This window comes from Paroedura picta, chromosome 7 (genome assembly GCF_049243985.1).
Source record: "Paroedura picta isolate Pp20150507F chromosome 7, Ppicta_v3.0, whole genome shotgun sequence".
Taxonomy (NCBI): Eukaryota; Metazoa; Chordata; class Lepidosauria; order Squamata; family Gekkonidae; genus Paroedura; species Paroedura picta.
Window position 1 is genome coordinate 105917018 of NC_135375.1, and position 26076 is coordinate 105943093.

General features: G+C 45.8%; 1 protein-coding gene across 10 annotated transcripts in view; it reads left to right on the forward strand.

Annotated features, from left to right (window-relative positions):
- NAT8L (N-acetyltransferase 8 like) overlaps positions 1 to 26076 on the forward strand; it is a 69571-nt gene that overhangs the window by 14985 nt on the left and 28510 nt on the right. For 8 of the 10 annotated variants that reach the window (XR_013232718.1, XR_013232721.1, XR_013232717.1 and 5 more), the window contains exon 2: positions 12921 to 13117. The exons of 1 other annotated variant lie outside the window; for it this stretch is intronic. Coding sequence is in view for 3 of the 9 variants with exons in the window: in XM_077345931.1 (XP_077202046.1) it covers positions 12921 to 13117 (197 nt within the window). In the remaining 6 variants the exon portion in view is untranslated. The remainder of the gene's footprint in view (positions 1 to 12920; positions 13118 to 26076) is intronic. One more of the 10 variants, XM_077345930.1, reaches the window with a different exon arrangement.

The window sequence follows — 26076 nt, forward strand, 5'->3', positions numbered from 1 at the left end:
CTATTTTGGGCTGTCATCTGCACAAGATGGCCTGAAACATCTAAGCAATAAGCTGCTCCCCTGTTTTTCAGGCTTTCTGCAAACCCAATTCAAAGACATTGTCCCATTCTATGGGGTTTGCAGGGCCACAAACCAGTTCAGTTTGTGGTTCGGGTAAGAACCCCCACAAACTGCATTTCCCCATTTTGTACTCATCCCAAACGTAAATCCAGTAAACTCTTGAATTTTCAGACAGGATTTTTTTTAAATGAACATATTGTTTTAAAAGAATATTTTCCTGCATACACACATCTTCAATCTTACATATAAATAAATCTTACTTGCGTTATTTATTCAGACCAGACTTCTGAAGTGGATTCTTTCCATACATATCTATTAGAAGCTAGAGATGTCCCATATTTGATTTGAGGGCACAGCTGGGAATCACCAATGTGGTCATGGGAACTAGGTGTTTCAAGTAGTGCTTCAGTGTAGGATTTGCAGGATTTGAGCAGGCCTCAAGCCAAAAGTATTATGGCCTTAGGGCCTAGTAGTACATAACTACCCTTCAGCTCCTCTTATGCACTGGCACTCATTAGAACACCATGATGTCAATTGCATTGGGACGATGCTCTAGAACAGGGGTAGTCAACCTGTGGTCCTCCAGATGTCCATGGACTACGATTCCCATGAGCCCCTGCCAGCATTTGCTGGCAGGGGCTCATGGGAATCGTAGTCCATGGACATCTGGAGGACCACAGGTTGACTACCCCTGCTCTAGAATCCTGGAGGGCTACATCAGCACAATGACATCACTTCCCGGTCCACACTAAAAGTGACATCACGGCATTAGCTCAACACCGCATTAACATGATGCACTAAACCTCTCAGTGGTTGCTTAACAGGCTGTCATAATTGGAGGAGGGATTACAAAATTTGAGTCCAGGGCCACCTTTATGACCAACAAAGATTTATTCAGGGTGTGAGCTTTCGTGTGTAGGCACACTTCCTCCGACAATGGAACAGGGATCATAAGAGTACAAATATGAGGAGAAAGTAAATTAGTAGCAAATTAGAAAACAACATCACGAGTCCAAATATGATTTCCTTGCTAGAAAAGAAAATCAGTCCTTTGTGTTCAGTTGTCATTCACGAAAACATTGGGGCAATAAAAATGTAAAGTTAGTAATTAATGGTGGACTCTTTCCCAGTTGTGAAAAGTAATTAAAAGTGGCTTGTTGCTAGCCACATCTGTCTCCACCCAAGCATGGAGGCATTCCCACAAGTGACAAACTGTGCTGAGTTTATTATCCTGTCCTAAGAACAGAGAGTAAGATTCTAAATAGCATTACATACCATTACATACTTACTTACTTACATCATCTAACAGTCTCATTTTCCCAAATAAAATAAAAAGGAGATTGTAAGAAATGTGGGTATAAGAGTTGAATGAGGTTAGCATACGCAGTGAGGTAAGAAACCCATATCCTTATTGAGTCCTGGAGATTCCATTGTTTTGAGTGTTATAATAACTTGCATTTTTTGCAATCTTCCTTTCTATTCAAATTGGAGGAGGGACTGTGCTCGAATGCTCCACAGCACAAAACCAGGTTGTCTAATATGCTTACTTCATTTATTACATTTTCACTTTAAGAAAAACAACTATAATAGCTACACGCCAGTTGAAGTAGCTTTGCTTTTTGTAGAGCGACAGGGTAAAATACTGTCTGCGTGTTTTTTCTCTTTATCTTTGCACATTAGAGTGGTAATTATTTAGATGCAAAACACAAAAGCTCAGAATTCAAGGACGATCTATGCAATCTCTTCTCCCAACTCATAGCAACAGCCCTGGTTCCAAAATAATTTCACTGTGACAGAACATCAGTCAAAATATTGTCTTATCCTTTTTTCAAGTGTAAATGTGTACATGAGTGGATATGATTCTTAGTACCATGTTTGTCCTATATAGATATAGATATAGATATTACAACTTTGCCCTGTTTCCACATGAGACAGGGAAAATGGGATAGAACATAATGAGCAGTGAAAAGCTGGCCATGAATAAACTGAACACTTCCTTAGGAGTTGTCCATTTTCTCCAAAGATCACCTGGATTCAAGCCATGATGGCAACATCAAGACTAGACTTTAAAAACACGGAACCAGGCCTCCTGCTCTCCCTCCCTTCCCCAGGAATGTAAAGGCCCTGTGCAGCCTGAGGAAGCCTTGGCTGCATGATGGCCTCCCTGCCCCGCATGCCACGGCTGGAGGGCTTCCTGGCAGGCCCTCCCCCCCCCTATTCAGTAAGGGCCTGCCACAGCAGGCAGGCTCCTTTCTCCCCCTTCCCCCTGAGCGGCAAAATCCTGCCACAGCCCAGTGATGCCTTAGGGGGCCACTTGCACGGCCCTCCGATGTCAGGCAGGCCCTCTCCCCCCTCGCCCTCCCTGCCCCCTGGTCTGTAAAGTCATGGGGCAGCCCACCCAAGCCTCAGGGGTCGCTTGCATGGCCCCCCAAGGCTTGGGTAAGCCCCCGCCCTGCAGGGCTATTTACTTCTGCCTCCGTCAGCGGCCAGGGGCAAACTGGCTTCAATGTTGCCAGATTGCTCCTGGCCGGGCTGGAGGGACAGGCTCAAAGTCTGGACAGGTCCCGCCCTTTCTCCCCACACCTACGTCTTACTCATTTCTAACAGCGAAAGCTGTTACAGATGTTACAGATGGTATGGCTCAAGAAGATACGTATACAGGGGAATGGACTGTGAACTATACCAGGGGTAGTCAACCTGTGGTCCTCCAGATGTTCATGGACTACAATTCCCATGAGCCCCTGCCGGCAGGGGCTCATGGGAATTGTAGTCCATGAACATCTGGAGGACCACAGGTTGACTACCCCTGAACTATACCACTGTGAATGGGACATATTACCTGTCTGCCATATGCTATATATATTATCCTAATGTCCCTCCATTATTCTCTGCTGACATCATGCCAGTTTCCTGCTGTGATGTGTTTGCATTTGATATGACGTGTAACATTCTGTGTTTGTTTCAGATTTCAGCACTCTGACAGGGTTGGTGCTAGTGGGCACCGAAGCTGCCACTTCTCACCCAAGTAATGGGGCTGACATCAGCACCCTTGCCATCTAGGTCCTGGGCAGTGCCTTTTGGTGTAGTGGTTAGGAGTGCGAACTTCTAATCTGGCATGCCAGGTTCGATTCTGCGCTCCCCCACATGCAGCCAGCTGGGTGACCTTGGGCTCGCCACGGCACTGATAAAACTGTTATGACTGAGCAGTGATATCAGGGCTCTCTCAGCCTCACCCACCTCGCAGGGCGTCTGTTGTGGGGAGAGGAATGAGAAGGTGACTGTAAGCCGCTTTGAGCCTCCTTCGGGTAGGGAAAAGGGGCATATAAGAGCCAACTCTTCTTCTTCTTTTGGGCCCAGAATGGTCGTCTCAGTTTGCCTTCCCTGGGGAACAGCTCTGAACAAAGTATGCATTGCAAGGCAAGAGAGAGAAGGCAGAGGAAGGAGACGGTGTTGGTGGCTGCCTGTGTTAATATGTAGCTCGGCCATAATGATTTACAATGGAAATGGAGGCCCTGCGTTCTGGTTGATAGAGGCTGGAGGTCAGCTGCTCTGTTAGTGAGCTATAAAACCTTCCATCTTGGCTGGTGTCCTGGGTGCGTCTTTAGTCCAGTATGAGAGGCATCTCTGCATGAACACAAAGCAAACGGCTCTCTTATCTTTCAGGAATATAGGTGAGCTGAAGCATGGGCACTTCTGGCGGCCTATGAATTAATGACCTCCAAAATGTCCTGTGACCTGTCTCAGGCCCTGCAGGTCAGAGGGCCGTGGCTTCTTGGATTGAGTCAATCCATCCCATCTTGGGACTTCCTCTTTTCCCACTGCCTTTCACTTTTCCTAGCGTTGTTCTCTTTTCTGTCACATTACCAAAGTACGATAGCCTTAGTTTAGTCATGTTTGCTTCTAGAAGAAGAAGAGTTGGATTTTATACTTCGCTTTTTGCTGCCCTAAGGAGTCTCAATGTGGCTTACAATCACCTTCCCTTTCATCACCCCACCTCAGACCCCCTGTGAGGCAGGTGAGGCTAAGGGAGCCCTGATATTACTGCTCAGTCAGAATAGAAGAAGAAGAGTTGGTTCTTATATACTGCTTTTCTCTACCCAAAGGAGTCTCAAATGGCTTACATTCGCCTTCCCTTTCCTCTCCTCACAAGAGACGCCCTGTGAGGTGGGTGAGCCCACTCAAACACCACATTTGGAAGGAACACAGCTTTCTTTATTGTCCACCTTCCACTCCCACGCAATGTAATGGAGAGGACTGTGGTATGAATTAACTTCTGTCATCAGTGACACATTCTTATAGTTATGCCTTTTCTCACCCCTCATGGCTGCTACCGCCCTCCATCTCCTTCTGATTTCTTGGGCGTACCCTTTGGGTTGATGATGGAGCCAAGGTGTATGCTGTACCCAGATCTTTGGCATTTCTCCATCTCTAACCAACCCCAACCTATGTAAAATTTCTAACAGTTACTCGTTACTGAGCATTTATGATTGCACGTTTGAACGCTGCCTCTTTAGCTGTCCATGACCTGTTGGTGGATAGAGGATTATGCTGAACCGTGGCTAAGTATCCCTTCACCATCTTTTCCTTTAAGAAAGGAAGGCTCCTTTGATGTCACTCAGGAGCATTGGATCAAAGAAACTTGAAAGAAAGGAAAGGGGGAGAGAGACATGATTTGTGTTTAGTTATGCCATGCATGGACTTCAGGCAGCAGGAAAGGAATGCCTGCTGTCGGATCAGGAGGTGCAACCCTTTTCATTTTCTGCTAGCTATCAAGTGTAAAAATCTACTTTGTGTGTCTGCTGGTTTTCTTAGATTGTTAATATCCAGATGGACCTCCCTCCCCCCCCCCAAAAAAAAAACTCTGCCCCTGCCCTGCTCCTGTTCATATTCATGTTATTGCTGAGAGCTTTCTGTGGGGATCAGCATTATTTAATAAGCATCATAAAACAACTCTTCTCAAGCTGGTGTCTGTGATTGGGGTAGCAGTAAGGAAAACTTACTGCAAGCCAGGAAAGTGGTTATTCCTTCCTTCCTTCCTTCCTTCCTTCCTTCCTTCCTTCCTTCCTTCCTTCCTTCCTTCCTTCCTATTTTCCTATTTCTAGCCTACCACTCTCCAGAGAATTGTAACAGGTTACAGTAAATAAACCCCCATAAAATTCATAGAACCCACAACCCTCAGAAAACAAGATTTGTAGTATAATCCCCCCCCTAACCTCACAGCAGTCTACCCTGAGGTGGGGTACACAAGCTATGGGTGCATAGCCTGAGGAGGAGTCTTGAGGTGATTAACCCTGGCCTCAACTGAACGCCTGGCGGAAGAGCTCCATATTACAAGCCCTGTGGAACTGTGATAGTTATGATTTCTATGAACTAAATCAATGTTCTGGGGTTGGAGTGGGTGTGGCACTTACCACAGAAATGCCCAAATCCCTGTGAAGAGTTTGAATTGACTTTCAGGGATTAAGTTCTGAGAGCCAAAGCTGACAAAGGTATCTTCGTGCCCTGAAAATCTGTGGGGCTATTGGCGCTTACTGCAGTGTAGACCAACATGGCGACTCTCTGGAAAAATACCTGTGATGAGTGAACATCTGGTTGGTATAAATTAATTGTGAGCGGTGGCCTACATATATGAATAATAAATAATAAACAAATAGTAACAAGGAAACAATAGTAACAATAGTAACAAGGGAAGTGAAAGGCAAGGGAGAAAGAGAAAGATACACCCAATTGAATGCAGAATTCCAGAGAAAAGCTAGAAGAGATAAGAATGCCTTCTTAAATGAACAGTGCAAACAAATAGAAGAAAACAATAGAATGGGGAGGACCAGAGATCTTTTCAAGAAAATTGGAGATATGAAGAGAACGTTTCATGCAAAGATGGGTATGATAAGGGACCAAAATGGTAGGGACCTCACAGAAGCAGAAGAGATTAAGCAAAGGTGGCAAAATTATACAGAAGAACTATACAAGAGCGAGCTTAACATCCCTGATGACCACAGTGGGGTAGTTACTGACCTGGAGCCAGACATACTGGAATGTGAAGTCAAATGGGCCTTAGGAAGTCTGAGCAACAATAAAGCTAGTGGTGGTGACAGCATTCCAGTTGAACTATTCAAAATCTTAAAGGACGATGCAGTAAAAGTGCTACACTCAATATGCCAGCAAATTTGGAAAACTCAGCAATGGCCACAGGATTGGAAAAGGTCAGTTTACATTCCAATCCCAAAGAAGGGCAATGCCAAAGAATGTTCAAACTACCGCACCATTGCACTCATTTCTCATGCTAGCAAAGTTATGCTCAAAATCCTACAAGCTAGGCTCCAGCAATATGTGGACCGAGAACTTCCAGAAGTACAGGCAGGATTTCGAAGAGGTAGAGGAACTAGAGATCAAATTGCCAACATACGCTGGATCATGGAAAAAGCTAGGGAGTTCCAGAAGAACATCTACTTCTGCTTCATTGACTATGCTAAAGCCTTTGATTGTGTGGAGCACAACAAATTGTGGCAAGTTCTTAAAGAGATGGGAATACCAGAGCATCTTATTTGTCTCTTGAGAAATTTATATGCAGGTCAAGAAGCAACAGTGAGAACTGAACATGGAATCACGGATTGGTTCAAAATTGAGAAAGGAGTTCGGCAAGGCTGTATACTGTCGCCTTGCCTATTTAACTTGTATGCGGAGCACATCATGAGAAAGGCGGGATTAGAGGAGTCACCAATTGGGATCAAAATTGCAGGGAGAAATATCAACAACCTCAGATATGCAGATGATACCACTCTAATGGCAGAAAGTGAAGAGGAACTAAAGAGCCTGTTGATGCGGGTGAAGGAGGAGAGTGCAAAGGTTGGCTTGAAACTCAACATCAAGAAAACAAAGATCATGGCAGCCGGCCCTCTCAATTCCTGGCAAATAGATGGGGAAGAAATGGAGATAGTGACAGATTTTATTTTCCTCGGCTCCAAGATCACTGCAGATGGGGACTGCAGCAAAGAAATTAAAAGACGCTTGCTCCTAGGGAGGAAAGCTATGGCAAATCTAGACAGCATCCTAAAAAGCAGAGACATCAGCCTACCAACAAAAGTGCGTTTAGTCAAGGCTATGGTATTCCCAGTTGCAATGTATGGCTGCGAAAGTTGGACCATAAGGAAGGCCGAGTGTCAAAGAATTGAGGCTTTTGAACTCTGGTGCTGGAGAAGACTCTTGCGAGTCCCTTGGACTGCAAGGCGAACAAACCGGTCAGTCCTAGAGGAGATCAGCCCTGACTGCTCTTTAGAAGGCCAGATCCTGAAGATGAAACTCAAATACTTTGGCCACCTCATGAGAAGGAAGGACTCCCTGGAGAAGAGCCTAATGCTGGGAGTGATCGAGGGCAAAAGAAGAAGGGGACGACAGAGAATGAGGTGGATGGATGGAGTCACTGAAGCAGTAGGTGCAAACTTAAAAGGACTCCAGGGAATGGTAGAGGACAGGAAGGCCTGGAGGATCATTGTCCATGGGGTCGCGATGGGTCGGACACGACTTTGCACATAACAACAAAAGTAACAAGGGGTGATTTACACAAGGAAAGGGCTAAATTTTCTCTTCCCTGAGCATCATGGACCTGACCTGATTCCATCTCATCCCCCCCAATCCACCATTTTGCTGTTTTTTAATTCTTATTAAATGGCAGGAGTTCTATTAATCAGCGTGCTAAATGTTTTCACGTCAGTTGTATTGAGTGTTTCTGGGGGGAAGGTGCCCTTTGAATGCAGACAGAGGGAAAGCTCAGGGAATTTTATTTATTTATTTATTTATTTATTTATTTATTTATTTATTTATTTATTTATTTATTTATTTATTTATTTATTTATTTATTTATTTTCCGGTCTAGTGGCAGCTGGCTTATGGCAACCTCTCCATGGGCTTTTCATGGCAAGAGAGGTTCTGAGGTGGCTTGTTGTTGCCTGAATCTGTGTCGTGACCCTGGACTTCCAATACTAACCAGGGCCAACCCAGTTTAGCATCTGAATTACAGGCCAGTAAGACTGGACTGACTCAGATAGCCGGATTGGCTCCAATTTTGAAAGCTATGCAAAGTTGTCCTTGGGTCATATTTGGATGGGAGGCCACCAAGGAACACAGGGATCATGACGCAAAGGCAGGCAGTGGCAAACCACCTGTGGACTCTTGAAACTTCTGTGGGGTCACCAAAAGTTAGTTGTGACTTGGCAGCACTTTCCACGATCACCACCGCAATATTGATTGCAGCCCCACAGCTTTAACCAGAGAGACACACAAGGGGACCTACAGGAGATTGGGACTGATGCTCGGTGGAGCTTGGGATGGAGAGGTGGTGGGTGCTTTCACACAGGCTAAATAATGTGGTTTCAGTCCATTTCGGTGACCATTTGCAAGTGGATCTTGCCTGTTCAATCGGTGAAATCAGGGCTGATTCTGCACTTGCTCCCCCCCCCCGACTGTAGATCCTGCTGAATTCAGATCAATTTGAACCCGGGACTTTCTCCCCCCCATCCCCCCACTCTGAATTGAAACAGAAAGCCTTCTGCTTTTGGCGGGGCAGCTCAGAGCGGGGAGGGGAGCAATGGTTACGAAGCCGAGCTACCTTTCCTAAACTGGGGGGGAGGGTCAGGTGAAGTCTAGCCAGCTCTAGTGCTTTATTTCTTCTCTTTTGACAACCAAGCCAGCAGCAGCCTCTCAGAGAATGAGGCAAATGTCTGCTGAGAAAAGTGTGGACTTCTGGAGTGCAGCTACTTTAAGACAGGGAGGGAAGCCTTGTAACTGGGAACCAGGAAGTCTTTGAGCTGATCCCCTGACCAATCAAGGAAGACTGCTTTGCTACGTTGCAGGCATGGAGCAGTAAGTGAATTTGCAAAAAGGAGAAATCTACACTTATACTGGTGGCAGTTTTACAAATATTGAGGCTTATATCCACTCCAGGATGATATGGGGGGAAAGGTAGGGTCACCACTGATCAATCATGCATGTTGTGGAGGGAAAATTTTATGTGCCCAAAATCAAAAGGGAAATCAAATTTAGTGCAGACAGGAGAGATTTATTTGGGCTGAGAGTGGATAAAAAGCCCCGTGCAGACTCAACCTTGTTGGGCAGTGTCTCCCTGGGGCTGCAGTTCAGGGCTTTTAAAAGACTGCTTGCTGTTCTCAAACCTGGAAGAGCCTTCGAACACTATGGAACTCAGACCATCTTCCTTGGAGGGAAATCTCCCCTACCTTTTAGGAATGGAGACCTGACTCACTGCCTTTCCTTAGTGCATTGCCTGACTCCCAGGGGTGCGGTCCAGCCCCCTAGCTCAACAATACAGTGCTCTAAAGAAATTTCAACAAAGAAAAGTTGGTTTTTATACCTGCAAAGGAGTGTCAAAGTAGCTTACAATCGTCTTCCCTTTCCTCTCCCTACAACAGATACCCCGTGAGGTAGGTGAGGCTGAGACAGCTCTGAGAGACTGCTCTGTGAGAACCGCATTATCGGGACTGTGACTGGCCCAAGGGCACCCAGCTGGCTGCATGTGGAGGAGCGGGGAATCAAACCTGGCTTGCCAGATTAGAAGCTGCTGCTCTTAACCATGACACCAAGCTTGCTTTTGGCGTATGAGTAGTGGGACATGATGGGTGAGTGACTGCCATTGCATCTCTTGGCCCACTGTGGGAACCATCATTCTGTGAACAGACCTCGGGGTGTAGGGTGAATGACAGGAGGGTCCTCTTGTGCTTCATTCATGAATATGATGCTTCTTGTGATGTGATGGGAAGTGCCATCAAGTTGCAGCTAGTGTATGGCGAAAAGAGATTGTTTCCCATTGCCTGCCTTTACGTAGCACCCCTGAACTTCCTTCCCATCCAGGTGCTAACCAGGGTGGATTCTTTACGGAGCTTTTATTCCAATCCCGGGTCGATTCAGTCCCTGCCATTTCCACTGAATGTGATTTCCGTTTTGATTTTGTCCCATTTAAATTTTCCCTCTGCAACAAGAATGATTGATCCGGAGTGACCCCACCTTTATCCTGCAATATCTTAGAGTGCTTTTAATCCTCAATATTTTAAGAATCGGACTGAGAAACAATAAGGATCTCCAACTGCTTCGCATTTGATGCAGTCTCCATGGTAGAGAAGCCCTGATTGGCCACGGCTGCCAAGCTTTTCTTAAAGAGGAAGCCCTAATTTTCTCTCTGCAGAAGCCCTAACTTTTGTTGGTAGAGGTTTGCCTTGTGGGTTTTTTCCCCCTCCTCTGCTATCTCTGATCCTCTCCCCCCCCCCCGTTCAAGAAAAGAAAAGAAAGAAAAAAAGAGGCTCCTGTGCTTGGCTCCCCCCTCCGCTTCTGAGCCTCCCTAAGCATGGGCAGAACGCTTTTCTGTTTCAGTGGGGGGTGGGGAGGAAGACCCAAGTTCAAATCGATCTGGATTCAGCAGGATCCACAATGGAATAAACAAAGTAAGTGCAGATTCAGCCCAGGACCAACCCTAGTTAGCTTCTGAAATGTGATGAAGTGTGGCTAGCCTGGCCCCTCCAGGTCAGTTCTTCAACTAGGAATGATTAAACTCCAAGTCATGAGAGTTCAAAAACATTTATAGTGTCCTGATCCATATTGGATTCAGCAGCTAGCAGCCAACTATATCTCCCTCACTGTCTTCCTTCCCAGGGTGCCCCAGAGGTATTCCTCTCCGCCCCGCCCCCCCACAACAAGAGTTGTGAGGATAAAGTGTGGAAGGGAAAAAAAAGGATGCGATGAAAACGTATTAGATGAACTCAGAGTCCAGTTTCTGCTCTTTGCCATTTTCCTTTCACCCCCTTTTTTCTTTTTAAACACGAGAATCTGACACGAACCCATGAAGCTGCATTGTACCTTGGTCCATCAAAGTCCATCTTGTCTACCCCAGCCTTTCTTTTTACCATTGAGAAACCCTTGAAATCATCTTCAGGCTTCGAGAAACCCCAGGAGTGGCGTGAACATGCGGAATATGTTTGGGGAGTTTAGGTGTGTGCATACCCACCCAGGGCCGCTCCCCTTCCCACCCACCCCCAGGCCCATCGTTGGCCGTTTTGGGAGGGAGGCCGACATGACCCTATATGGTCATATCACCCGATAAATGTTAAACATTTATATATATATATTTAATTAACTCCCACCCATTCAGGAAACCCTTCCAGGGCTGCCAAAATTCTGGTCAGACTGGCAGCAGCTGTCCAAGTTCTCAATCTGAAGTCTCCGAAATCACCTACACCCTGATTCTTACTGGTGATACTGGGATTTGCACCTGGGACCTTCTGCATGTCAAGCAGATGCTCTGCCACGGAGCCTCGGCCTCTCCCCTAAATGAAAGAATGCTCAACTGATCTGAACATTCCATGTGTCTTGGGGGGAGGGGTCTCTGAGCTCTCCTCTCAGACCTTTGGTGGGAGGGGCTTTTCAAAACTCTCCAAATAAAATTATCCTCCATATTCTGAGCGTCTTCTGTGTATTTTAAAAACACCAATCATGTTTTCACCCCATTGATCCTACACTTTTCTTCCCATGGTGAACCCAAAGCCACTTACTCTGCCCTCCTCTCTTGCATTATAGTCTCTCAGCAGCCTTGTGAGATAGGTTTGTATGAGAGTGTGTGAGTATCCCAAGGTCACCCAGTGAGTTGGGATTCAAACCCGGGTCTCCCAGATCCTAGACTGACACTGTAACTACTGTACGCTGCCAGCCCAGATTTCATCATGGTTGCTATTAAAATAAGGTGACCAGATTTTAACGTTGACCGGGGGGGGGGGGGTTCCTGAGTAAAAATTTGGTCTGTATGAAGCAACAAAAAGTTTCATAGAATGCAAAAATAGTATTGTAATATATTTTAATTTCAACATAAGTACAATTTGCCAGGTACCCCCAGATGTCCCTCCAAAAGTGGGACAATCTGATCACCTTATATTAAAAGGGGTGACAAAAGGCTGGAAGTGATGGCATTTGCAAGTGCCGGGAGAAGGAAGGACACAGGAAGTAAGAGCTCACTTGGGCTACAACAGGGGTGGCCAAACTGTGGCTCTCCTTCCGGGGCTCATGGGAATTGTAGTCCATGGGCATCTGGAGAGCCACAGTTTGGCCACCCCTGGGCTAGAACTAAAACCTCACATTCTGTACTAAAAGATGGGCAAGTCCAGTTGGTAAAATGCAAGTCTCTTTTCTGAACTTGGTTGTGCTCTTTCTTGGGCGAGTGCTTCAGCCGTGCACGCCAGACTCTCATGTGAATAAAAATAGCACAATTAATTGCTCTGAATATTGATGTCTGCATTGAGATGATGCAGGACATTTGATTTTTTAAAAAATAGTTAATTGCATCTGGAAATAGCTTAAATGAATGAAGCGGGTTTTGAAGGACCATCCCCTGTATGTTCCTGTGCAACAACTCCATTAGGCAGCCATTTTGTTGGCCATTTTATCACTTTTTGGGGGGATGGGACTGGCCTCCACCAGAGCTTGGGCATTTCCATCATGGCTCAGGATCTGGAAGTGGTGAAAGGAGGGGAGGGTTTTGAGAGGCTCTGCAAGGCCTGCCTGTTGTCCACGTTTTTGAAGGGGTCTGAATTGGCAGGCATCTTTGACCATGGGGAGGAGGGAAACAATTTGGGTTCCAATGAAAAATATTTTTAACTCTTCTTGTAAGCTACCTTGTACCCCAAGGAAAGGCAAGATACCCGTTTTTATATATAAATAAATGTTTTTTTAAATTAAATTATGCAGAAAAATGATGAATATTCAGCTCTTGTACAAATGAGTCTTGCTAATTTAAAAATCACTGTATAAATGTCTGTGACTTATGGGTTTGTATTCCGAAACCAACACTCAATTCTCTTTTCTGACAGGTATCGTTTATTTTTCTTCCTTATCTCCATAGTCATATGCTTTGTTGTGACCAAGTCCTTGCTGGTGACCTGCTGTTTACCCATCTTTCTAATGGGTATGAGGTACTACTTCAGTAGAAAAGTTATCCTCAGCTATCTGGAGTGTGCCCTGAATACGGACATGTCTGATATTGAGCAATATTACATGAAATCGCCAGGTGAGTAAGAAGTCCACGAAAGGGGCTTGGCCACCAAGCCCTGTTTTGTGAAATAAGATATTGAAACGTCTTTTTTCCGCCCCTAATGTGACTGAGGAGTCTTTGAAATGCTAAGAATGCAGCTTTTTTAAACCGCCCAGATGAGGAACGAAGCTTTAATTCTTAAATCCAAACGCCAAAAGAATGGGGACATTCCTTATTGCTCTTTTTTTCCATACTTGGGTTCGCAGGATAACATCAGAAGTTGAGAACCATATGCCACTCCTTTTATTGTATTGTTATTATTAAGCATATCGTATTGAAATAAGTATTATTTATTGAAGATTAATTCTGCTTGGTGGAACTTCGTCTCCATTCTGACGGCTGATAGGAGCAAAATGGGGATGTGCAAAGCCACCCCTTCGGTGTTTGTCGCCTTGTACGTGTCCATGTTGAAGTGTGGCCTCCCACATTTAGCTTGTCCAGAAGTCTCCGTAAATGTAGGAAATCTTCACCTGCTTATGGAAGAAAAAGTGGTTTCCACGTTCCGGTGCTGTGGCTGGAGCAGGTGTCTGCAGTAGGCAATGTGTATTTTGTTTTCCGTAATTACTGAACAAGAATTGCTGAGTCCTTGATTTTTAACGCACCAGATGAATTTTAATGTGCAGTGCTCTTTAAAATCTGGTTTGGAGGTGTATACGAATGGGGGTTGTGCCAATGATATAGATCCTCTTTGTTTCTAGTAAGTATATTGAACCTACCAAATAAGAGGGGAGAGCCTTATGTTTAAATGTAGCATTTTGTGTAATGGAAGACAGATGCAAAGAAGCGATCAAATAGAATCTGAATATGCAGTTTTAAGTACATATAGGATTTCTTTGTCCTGGAAATGTGTGTGGTATCGTATTGACATAATCTTAGTAACCTTGCTCAAGTGAACCACTATTGGGCATTAACACTTGCAGTTGTGTAACTAGCGACCGTCTAAGGTTGCCAGCCTCCAGGGACCCCCTGGATATCCCCTGAAATTACAGCAGATCTCCTGGCGATGAAGATCAGTTCCCCTGGAGAAGACTGCTGCTCCGGAGGGTGGAATCATTTGGTACTACACCCCAACGAGTTCATTCCACAAACCCTGCCTTCCTAGGCTCCACCCCAGAAATCTCCAGGAATTTACCACCCTGGAGTTGGCAGCTCTCTGACCTACCTAGCAAAGCATGTTCAGTTTTTCATCCCGGGAAAAGAAGTGTGTATGAATTGGGGTATGAGAATTTATTTTGTCCAAGAATAGGTTGCTTCAGCTTCTGGTTGAACGTCAGCTGCAGTTAACATGGGGGATTGCTTACAGTCAAGGAGCAGGGGGGGATATGCTTCCGGGGGGTGGCAGGGGTTTTGGAGAGGGAGGGGAGGCACATTCCAGAGATGGACTCCCCTATTAGCAGAGTGAGGGGTCATGCTGAGGATATTGTCCGTCCTTAAGACTCTATCGTCAAGAAGATAGTCAGTGACGTTTCAGCTCACTAGGGGAGGAGGGTCGTGTGGATTGTAAAACCCCCCATTGTGGTGGGATGAAATCTGCTGAAGCGAGACACAAAATAAAGAGAGCTAAGAAATAGGGGAGACCCAGGAAGGGTTTTAATGGGCAAAGAGTTTCTCAAATCTCAAAGTGGATTAAGGACGTTGTTTTTGTAAGTGGGCATGAGAATGTCATCATGACTGAGAATGTCTCGATCATCTGTACCTTTGCTGAGAGTGGCAGGCAATAACTTCTAATATTACTATTACTAAGCCCTGGCAAACAGACGGGCCTAGCTTTTCATGCAGAAACAGTGGGTGTTGAAAGCAGCCATTCGATTCAGCCCTTCTGATTCCACAGCCTAGGTCCTGATTTATTAAAAGTCTGACACAATTACAGGATATTCCCCCTGACATCTTGGCTAAACTCATTCCTGAGACTGTCTTTTGAGTCAATTTTGTGGCCGAACCAAGCTGACGGGTTGTTTTTGGAAGTGACTTTCAGAAGGCATCCCACACTTACAAAACACTGCTTGGGAGTTTTTCCAGAGTAAACAAAAGCAGGCGATGTCCATTCAAATTGTATCCAGCACAGGAATTCATCATCTGGTTGTCTTCGTTTGCAACTCCCTGAAAGATATTGGCTGGGACCACAGAAGCCCAGAGGAATGACATGGCAATATGGGCATTATGCTATCTGCTGTTTTATTTATCTATTCACACATTCCTATCCTGCCTTTCCCGTTGCGGATAAAGGTGGCTTACAAACGGTTCCATTCAAACTATCAGCGTAAAACAGGCCATCTCTAAAGCTCTCCAAAGTTGACCTCTTGCTTGAGGCTGTTTAGCCAGAGTTGAAGTCTTGCTGATGCCCACGCAAACAGCCAGTTATAGAATCATAGAATTATAGAGTTGGAAGGGACCTCATGGTTCATCTAGTCCAACCCCCTGCACTATGCAGGACACTCACAACCGTATCACACATCCACTGTAACCTGCCACCCCCTTGAACCTTCACAGAATCAGCCTCTCTGTCATTTCTCTATAAAGAATGGATGCTATGAATTTGGCCCCAAATGCATTTGACAGCTGTATTATTACTATTACTATTATTATATAAAACTGGACATAGATGGTGGGAGGGGTTGGAACTCATTGCGTACCTGATTGTCTGTCCATCCAGTGAACAGCCAATCAGGTAAGCTGTCCTGCCCCTGATCGCATCCCCTTCCAACTTCTTCCATGTGGAAGAGGTGCCAGCTCGGTGAGTGGGTGCTGGTGGGAGAGCAGAGGGTCTGGGACTGCGGCCCCTTGCGGGTGGAGATGGGGAAGGGGGGAGGGAGGGAACCCCCGCCAGCAATCGCCCCCACCCCAAGCAGCCACGGCCTCACCAGATCTCAACAGCACTACAGGGGTGGGGGGAGAGGGTGAGCCAGACCCAGCCAGTGCTCCTGCCGCCCCAAGCAGCTCTGGCCGCCATGGCAGGGCTGCCTGTTGCAGGGGGGGAACAAAGTCCCCGTCAACACTTCCCACCATCGCCCCAAAAATGCCCACCGAGGCCTCTCTGGGTCACAGCTGGCCTGCCCCGAGTGAAAGGGAGGCCTAGCACCCATTGTATTTAGAGATACAACCGACTTTTCTGCTTGTCCTAAAATAATGTCTGCCTCCCTCACACACACACACACACACACACACACACACACTATTTCCCCCCTGTTTGTCCACATGTGTATAGACAGCATGACACATACAACCACCAATTAATATCCCAGTACTAAGAAAAACGAATGGGTTTTATTTGAATAATGCATGGCTCCCCTCTTTAATATTAATATTAAAGCTTTAGTATTAATTATGATAAGGATCTGTTCTGGAGCCTAGGCCTGGGAGAGGACCTAGGGCAGCATTTGAGCAGGATCTCTAATCAAAGGCCCCGGGATCCATCTGGACTTCTGGGGAGTTGTGTGTGTGTGTGTGGGGGGAAGATTTTGCCACCACTTCCTGTTGCGATGGAATTGCAAATGTCAGCTGGCTTTCCATGACAGTGAGAAAAGGTGATGCTTCTGGGTGAACTGGAGCTTTTGAATGTATAAATCTTTTAGCGGAACTCCGAAATATAGGAATACTGCCACTGCACCAAACTGGCCCCCATCTCACCCCGACTCGATATTCTCATTGCCTCAATAACCCATTCTTGATCATTCACCTCCGGCAGGTATTTGACAAAGGGGTGGGGGGCTTTGACTCTCGAAAGCTTATACCTCATTCTAATCCTGTTGGTATCAGAGGTGCTACTGGATTCGAATCCAGATTTTCTAATGCAGCCCAACATGGCTGCCTCAGAAACTTATAAGTATGCTGATGCTTAATAACTTAATTTGTTTTTGATTGTTCCACTTGTCTACATCCAGCTTGGAGCTCTTCACAATCAGCTGTGGTCTTGACTATCTGTTCCACATAATATGTTTGTGGTAAGGGCTTGGAGGAGGAGCGTGTCTCGTGGCTTAAGTGCCACCCACTCAGGGTGGCTGTCCCAACCAAGTGCCCCCTCCTCCAACTGGCTTGCCTATCTTTCCAGCAGCCAACCAGTCGCCTTCTGTCCCCCTCCCCTGACCCCCCTCCTCCTTCCACTTCCTCTGAGGCTTGGAGGCTGCAGAGTCCTACTGCATGAGAGCTGCCCCTTCTAGTGAGTCCCCTAACAGCTGCCTGCAGCCTTTCCAGATCCTGGGGGGAGCGGGAGGCCATCCCCAGACTTCTTCCACTCTATTCCCTTAATCTAGCACCCATTGTATTCCTGAATACAGCAGTGCTTCATTGATCAATCCCTTCAGAGCAGTGACGTGTTTGTCCTCCATGCCGTGGTTCTCAGTGCAAGAAGCGAGATTTCAGTTGGCGAGGTGGCCATTTCCTTTTGTAGCTTTATAGTTTCCCAATGTGGGACTGCACAGAAGACGAAAGTTGAAAACAGTATTGCGCTTACCTGTAACTCTTGCTCATCAAGGTGTCTTCTGTGCAGGTACACATTCCCTCCCATCTTGCCTGCTGCGTGCTCTGGTTAGTGTTCTTTGGAGTGCTTATGGTGTCCTAGGAGAACTGAAGGAAGGGACTACCACCCTCAGAGCATGTGATTGCTTGAGTGGGAAAAGAGGTGCTGTTCCAGAAGGGGGGGAAATATTCAAATGACTGGCCTGCATTTGTGCAGTCTCGGTGAGTTTCTGCACAGAAGAAAACTTGATGCATAAGTTACAAGTAAATGCAACACTGTTTTCTTGTTCCTTTGGAGCTGTGGCCCAGAACACCTGCTTTTTATGTATAGCCCCTCTCTTCTGAGGAACGGCCCTCGGGAAAAGAAATCCCCCTCGTTCCCTGATTATCACGTAGTCCCTCCGGGGGCTGGTATTTCCCTCAAAGGGGCACTTCCATTTCTTTTGCCCCTCGCTACAAGAATCACTTGGGGGAGAGGCCTCCATTTGCTGGGAAGAAAAATGTGCTGCTCCCGTTACCTTGGCAACGCCTCATAATCCCAGAAGGTGTGAGGTGACATCAGTGCGCACCTGAGCTTCCATCCAGCGGAGGGGAGCAGGGATGGCAAAACCCAGAGCAGAATGATATCACCATCGCACATTTGGGTGGAGTACAAGAGGGTTCCTAAGGTGACCAGATTGTCCCACTTTTGGAGGGACATCTGGGGACACCTGGCAAATTGTACTTATATATATATATATATTACAATACTATTTTTTGCATTCTGTGCGTTCTGTGAAACTTTTTGTTGCTCCATCTAGACCAAATTTTTAATCAAGAATCCCCCCAGTCAATGGTGTCCCGCTTTACCAATGTTAAACTCTGGTTGCCTTATCCTAGGAGCAAGGAAGGCGATGGCACTGTTGCTTTAATGCCACCTTTCTCCCCAGCCTGACTCCACAGGGTGGCGAACAGAAAGATCAACAATGTAGAATACAATGAAAATTATGTAGTAGTTGTGCCTGACTTGTGGCCATAAGAGTCAGTACTGTGAAGGGCAGGTGTCTTTTGAGACTGGTTTCCACTTCTTTCCTCTCAGTTGTTACCCCCAAGCAGTTGTTCCAGCCTCAGCCTCTTCCAGTTGTTCTGAGACGGCGAATGTGTCCCACATAAGAGTGGAAAATTGTTTCGCAGCGTGGCAGACTTGATCGTATGCATGCCTTGGTTATGCCCAAAAGCATCTAAGACCACTGTTTCAGGAGTTATGGCTTTTGGGGTGGTGACTGGCCCTGTACTGCTTGTCCAAAGTGTTGTCTCCTTTCATTAAAAAGTCCCCCCTTCATATTCTGTTGTGACTCTTTTCTGCTTTGATGGGAGGCCAGCATTATTTCTCTAAATCAGGGATAGTCAAACTGCGGCCCTCCAGATGTCCATGGACCACAATTCCCAGAAGCCCCTGCCAGCAAATGCTGGCAGGGGCTTCTGGGAATTGTAGTCCATGGACATATGGAGGGCTGCAGTTTGACTACCCCTGCTCTAAATCTTCCTCATGGCCATTTTTTTTCCTGTGAAGCTTTCAGCTTTATTCCCTGGGTTGGTCGCTAGGTTCCTCTCTGTTACCTTTCTTCTCTTTCCCCTGTGCCTTTCCCTTTCCCCTGTGCCGACATTTGGGTACTGTTGAAGTTAACAAAATATGGATCTTGAAACGTAAAATTAAGTCTCCTTGGTGTTTTCTGCCACAGCGTGCGATATTAGTGTGCTAATGTCGGCCAGAAACCTGAGCAACTCAGTTGTAAGGGTAAATAAAGGCTCATGGGAACAAGGCAGTAGAAGAAAGCATTTGTTTGGTAATGTTGTAATTCGCTGAACAAAGGCAAGATAAAATTCATCTATATGTTTATTTTCTAAGCATGGATCCATCTATGAATATCAAAATCTACTGATCCATCCCACACTGAAAGAATTTTTTCCTTCAAACTGGAGACACCCCCAGGTTTTCAGGACAATCTTTTAAAAATACATTTGTGTGGGGGGGTCAGTCCCCCCCAAACAAAAATGTCATCTGTGCATGCACAGAGTACTTACCGGACAGTGCAGCTCCCAATGACTGGGGTGAGGAGGAAATCAGGGAGAGAGAAGATTGCCAAAGAAGGAGATAGGGGAAGATTGACATAGAAGGAGTGAGGGTAGATAAGGAGGTGGGGCAGAAAGAGAGAGAAAAAGAAGAAGAAGAAGAGTTGGTTCTTATATGCCGCTTTTCCCTACCCGAAGGAGGCTCAAAGTGGCTTACAGTCGCCTTCCCATTCCTCTCCCCACAACAGACACCCTGTGAGGTGGGTGAGGCTGAGAGAGCCCTGATATCACTGCCCGGTCAGCACAGTTTTATCAGTGCTGTGGCAAGCCCAAGGTCACCCAGCTGGTTGCATGTGGGGGAGCGCAGAATCGAACCCACCATGCCAGATTAGAAGTCCACACCTAACCACTACACCAAACTGGCTGGGGGGAGATTGTCAGAGAAGTGGGGGAAGGAAAGAAAGCAAAGGGGGTCCTCACTTCCCACTCATATTTATGAAGCACTGCAGCAGAAAACAGTCAGTGAACAGAATACATGAACCTGCCTTATACTGAAGCTGGAGAGAATTATATCCTTTCATGCCCATTCAGCCAACTAAGAAGGGTGCAGCTCTAGTGTAGTGGCTGAGATCTTTGAGGTCTCTGGTCCAGATCTCAACTCTTTTGAGGTTGCTTTAGACAGATCTTCAGCCCATCTCTGCAACATGGGTGTAATGTTGGCCTACCTCTCAGGGCTGTTGTGAGGGCTGCATCAAGACATATGGAGTGTTCTGAAGTAACTCACAAGACCAAGAGGCGAAGCCCAAATATTTCTAGCATAACAACAGATGTGCTGTAGCCATCAGTTTTAGACTAGAATGTGGGAGACTCAGGTTTTCATTCTGTCTTGGAAGCGCACATGGGTTATTTTGGGTTAGTCACTCTCTTTAAACCTTACCTACTTCACAGGGTTGTTGTTAAGGAGAGGCAGAAAAGGGAAGAATGGTGTTGTGGATTGGTTTGGGTCCCGGGGGGGGGGGGAAGCTGGATAGGAATATCTAACTAATAACGATTTCTATCAGTTACACTAAGTTTTGCAGCATTACAAGTATTGCTAGCACATAATTGAAAGTTAATATACTTTCTATGATCTTTATTTGTTGTTTCAAAGTCAACCATTTTCTGTATCAGACTTGCAGTGTGAACATACTTTTGAAAGAGCCAATTCTAACAAGAATTTCCTTACCATTTGGGAGGGTTCAAGAAGTGGCGTAAGTCAGGAAATACGATTTGTAATTTTAACATCATACTATTCTTTAAAAAGGGGTAATCGAGACAAGGAGTAATTCTAAAATCCAGTCAAATTTTATTACAGCATTTGCCAGCCATAAAAATAAATTTTAAAGCAATAAACGTAACAGTAAGAAATAATGAAGCAGTTCAACGAGCAATCAGAAACTACAGAATAAATTCTACTGAGTTGTCTGATCTTAACTAAGATTGCACAGTATTTTGCAACCTGGTATGGTGATGGAGGTGTTCTCTCCCATGAGTTGTTTTTGCGCACACAAAGGGAACCCACAATAAATCTGCTTTTATTATATTTTCCCCCCTGTTCTTTTGAGGAGTTGGAATCTCTTCAGAGGAAAAAAAAACTAAAAGAAATTCCTGAGTAGATGGTTCACTTCCATTGTGCTGGACACGTCTTATTTGAATTTTGAGTGGGGGAAAAGACATCACACCACGCCATAAACTGATCTTTGCACTAAAAGTTAAATCATAAGACCGCACTTTACAAAGTGATTGTATCCTTCCTGTTCTGCCTTCCCCCATCACTGCTCCAGATATCTCCCGCCTGTTTTGATGTTAAGGAACAAAGCAGGCATGACGTTACATGACCATTTAAAAATATGTTAATAGCAACCGTTGAGGCTTCCAAAGTAGGAACATTTGCACTCAGATGGGGACAGTTGTGTGTGTGCATGTTTTAAATTAAGAACCAAAGGGTTAAAAGAAGTGTGTAAAGTATTACCAAATATACAAGGAATACATACATTTATTACAGATTAGATAAAAACAAACATAGTAGCCTCAGATCAGAATAAAATCCTACAGTTTTCTCAAACATAGACCATTTTTGACCCCGATCAAAATGTGGTTTGGCCAATTGGCCTTCTTCAGTGGTCGAACGATGATGTTCCACAATGACTCCGGACATTGCAATAATAATACAATAAAGGTAAAGGTATCCCCTGTGCAAGCACCGGGTCATGTCTGACCCTTGGGGTGACACCCTCCAGCGTTTTCATGGCAGACTCAATACGGGGTGGTTTGCCAGTGCCTTCCCCAGTCATTACCGTTTACCCCCCAGCAAGCTGGGTACTCATTTTACCAACCTCGGAAGGATGGAAGGCTGAGTCAACCTTGAGCCGGCTGCTGGGATCGAACTCCCAACCTCATGGGCAGAGAGCTTCAAACAGCATGTTGCTGCCTTACCACTCTGCGCCACAAGAGGCTCTAATAATACAATAATTATGTCTTAAACGTAGACCAAGTGGAAATGGTTTTATAATCAGTAACTGTCACTTAAGGTGGAGATGTAATTCAGAGGCCTCATCTTAAATAACCTGCAGCCCTGGTCAGGTACATGTGTCTGAATGGTAATTCAGTAGTGTACCCAAGTGGTCCCCAATCTTTTTATCACCAGGGATCGGTCAACGCTTGACAATTTTATTGTGTCCTGGGGGGAGGGTAGTCTTTTGTCGAGGGACACCGCCGCCTGAGCCCCTGCTCCACTTGCTTTCCCACCAGCACCCCTGACTTCCCGCCACCCGCTGGGGGGCGCTGCCAGCAGCAGCTGTGCAGTCCCTTGCTGAGGGGGAGCCCCAGCCATGGCAGCCGCTGGAGAGCACCAAAGATGAACCTGTGGCAGACTGGCAGGGCAGCCCACAAGGCAGCAGCCACGAAGGAGGATGAGGAGGAGCCGCGGCCTGGTACCGACTGATCCACGGACCGGTCCCGGTCCCTGGCCCGGGGGTTGGGGACTGCTGGTGTACCCTCTTGATCCCCCCAAATTTTTAGATGCAGTCTTGAGCCAATAGTATGTGATGTTTAAAAAAAAAATTAAATGAACCACAGATGGGGTTAACTCACTTGGGACACGGGGATGTAAATACCTTTGCAGTTCTAATTTCTCCTCTTCTGGAGAAACAGATTTGGTTGAGTAACAAATTGGAAACTGATGTGATAAAACCCCTCCACAAATATTACAAATGTCAGTGCTCCATTTTTACCCCCCCCTCCACGTGTCATACACAAGTGCTGTTAGCAGACTAGAAATGGCAGAATATTCACGGATCTCTCGCCACCGTGACCATGTACGTTCTAGAATAGTCATTTATTAAAGCCATGTTTAAATATTACATTTTATGGGACTCATTACCAGCTTCCCTGCGCAATAATCAGATTGACAGAATCCATCAAGCCCCATAAAAATAGTTGAAGGCGGAATTTTAAAGTTTTTATCCATTTCTAATGACCACGGTGAAATGAATAGATGTGTTTGTTCTCTGATATTAATTGGCTAGCTGTGCCATTTTCCAGAATGGGGAATACACAGATGGTGATAGGTGATAAATAACTCACAAGCCAACTAATTTAGAATCCTGCTTCTGACAAAATCTGTGGGATCCCATATTTCAGAGGCAGGAGGACAAAATGGCTTATTACCCTTGTGCTAAGATCAGCTTTTGCAAAATATACTGATGTCAAACAATTAAAAATCCAGGACCCTGTACTCTTCCTTCTATATTGTCATGTAATCCCCATTCCTCTGATTACTCATATATTCCAGAGACAGCAGTCATGGTTCTATGTTGTAGTGGACATGCGTGTGTCTTGCATGTTTGTACACCATCTGTTTGTGATAAAGGGCCCATGCACATTCACTGCACCAATAAACATACTGTTTTCAGTCGCTCATTCAGCTAACGTGCATTGAACGTAATATGAGAATTACACCAGTGATGAAAAAAGAGAGACACTCTTGCCTTTCCATTCCACATTTAGCCAACTCCAGCTGCTCTGTCTGTCTCTCCTGAATTTTAGATGTTTCCGTTTTCATCCACGCCTCCTTGGATGGGTAAAGAATTGGAATGTTCCCTAATTAATAAAGATGGGTGGAACCTAAGTTTGCCAGCTCTGAGTTGGGAAATACTTGGAGGCTTTGGCGGGCGAGTCAGGGATGGGCTGGATTTGGGGGCAGCCATTTTCTGCAGGCAAACTGATCTCTGTAGTCTGGAGATGAACTTGAAATTCCATGGGATCCCCAGGTCCCATCTGGGCTGATTCTGCACTTACTCTGTTTATTCCGTTGTGGATCCTGCTGAATTCAGATTGACTTGAACTCGGGTCTTCCTCTATCCCCCCATCCCCATTGAAACAGAAAAGTGTTCTGCACATTGTTAGAAAAGCTCAGAAGGGGAGGGGGAGCCAAGCACAGCAGGAGCCTCTTTTTTTCTTTTCTTGAAGGGGGGGGGGGTTGGAGACAGCAGAGGAGGGGTAATTCATCCAAGAGGAAAATCTCTGCCGAGAGAAGTTAGGACTTCTGGAGCTTCTGTCGAGAGACGTTAGGGCGCCCTATTTGGCCTATTGAAATTTTCCCTCTGCAACAAGCATGATTTATCCGGAGTGACCTTACCTTTCCCCTGCAATATCCTGGAGTGGATATAAATCGCTAGCTACGAGAGTCCAAGTATTAAGTGTAGACCTCTGCATTTTGCCAGATTAACTTCCTGCCCCATGCCTCTATCGCTAACGTAGCAAAGCAGTCTGTCGCTGATTAGTCAGGGCGTCAGTTTAAAGACTGCCTGGTTTCCAGTTGCCGTTTCCTCGCAACACTTATTTTTCCGCCTCATTTTGGGATCTATTTTAAAGTGATTGCACTCCAAAAGCCCACGCTTCTATGAGCAGAAATTTGCCTCATGGATTTACTTTTCCCTCCTCACTCTCTGAGGCTAATGCCTCACCTCCCCCCCCCCCACACACACACTACTGCTGGAAAAGAAAGATAAAGAAGCAGCCTCGTGTTCCACTTGCCCCTCCCCAGCTTGCTCTGGCTGTACTGTCAATAGTCAAAAGGCAGAAAATAAAGCACTCTGCAGCCTATTGCTCCTTCACTGCCGGCTGTAGCTCCACCCAACCCCTGCCCCGATCAAGCAGAAAGGAGACTGAAAATTGGGACAATGCAAATGCAGAAGGGTGACGTGTTTAAAATTGGGGAAAAGGAAGGCTGTAGATACAGGTTCAAATCGACCAGAATTCGTCAATATTTACAGTGGGGAAATGTGAGTGCAGAAATGGCCCTGGAGAGCTACAGTTTAGCCCTGTCTAGCACATATGTCACTAAATATCCAATATAGCTTTACATTTCAGTGTAGACCTATTAGAAACAATGGAGTTGAAACTGGTGAAGGAAATGTTGGGTATGTACAACAGCTAGATTCGATCCCTGGAGCACCTTAGAAACCAATGACATTTCCAAGGTATAAGCTATTGAGAGTTAAAGCTCTCTCCAAAAGAACATATACTGTTGCTGGTCTCTTTTAGGGTGCTACTAGACTTGAATTAGGTTGAACTTTGTGAAGGGAGCAAAGGCTCAGAAAGTAGTTTAAAAACACGATGGTTACCCTGAAGCCTTCAAATGGGCGGTTGTAAAATTCTGTTACAGTTTTAGGTGTGAGAATTTTCAGGCCCATGCACAATGAAACGAGGAGGGGGGAAATGCACTCACGTTGTTGAACACGGAGCAAAGGTTGTATCTGGTGGCACCTTTAAGACTGACAAAGTTTAATTCTGGGTATAAGCTCTCATGGGCATGTACACTTCAGATACATGCACACAAAAGTGTATACCCAGAATTAAGCAAGCAGCCCACGTGGCGTCGGACTTCCCTTCCACCTTAGCCAGCCCAGCGAACCCTGGAAGATCAGCAGGGCCTGCACAAAAGGGAGTGGAGCAAGGAAGCCCATGGTGGAACAGGGAAGAGCAAGAGTGGTGGGACATTTCCTTGGTCAAAGGTTCCCCAACATGGTGCCCGTGGAACTTGCCAAGTTACCTTGGAACTTGCCAAGCTTTCTTGAAAGCGGATGGGGCCGCTGTAAGGCAGGGCATTTGATTCCGACTCTTGCAGTGGCCATTTTGGGGTGGCACTCTGCACTCCTCAAAATCCCGTTGGTTCTCACATGGTCAAAAAGTTTGGGTATTCCTGGTATAGCCTAAGCGGGGAAGGTGCAGACAGCAGCAGTACTAGTGAGAAATTCAAGCTGTTTTCACCCAGTGTGCATTTCAAAAGCCATCTGTTTGCATTACCACTGAGCTTATGAGATCATGGCAGAACGCTGAGCAATTTATTAGGCATTTTTTTAACCAACACAACATGGTTTGAGGTG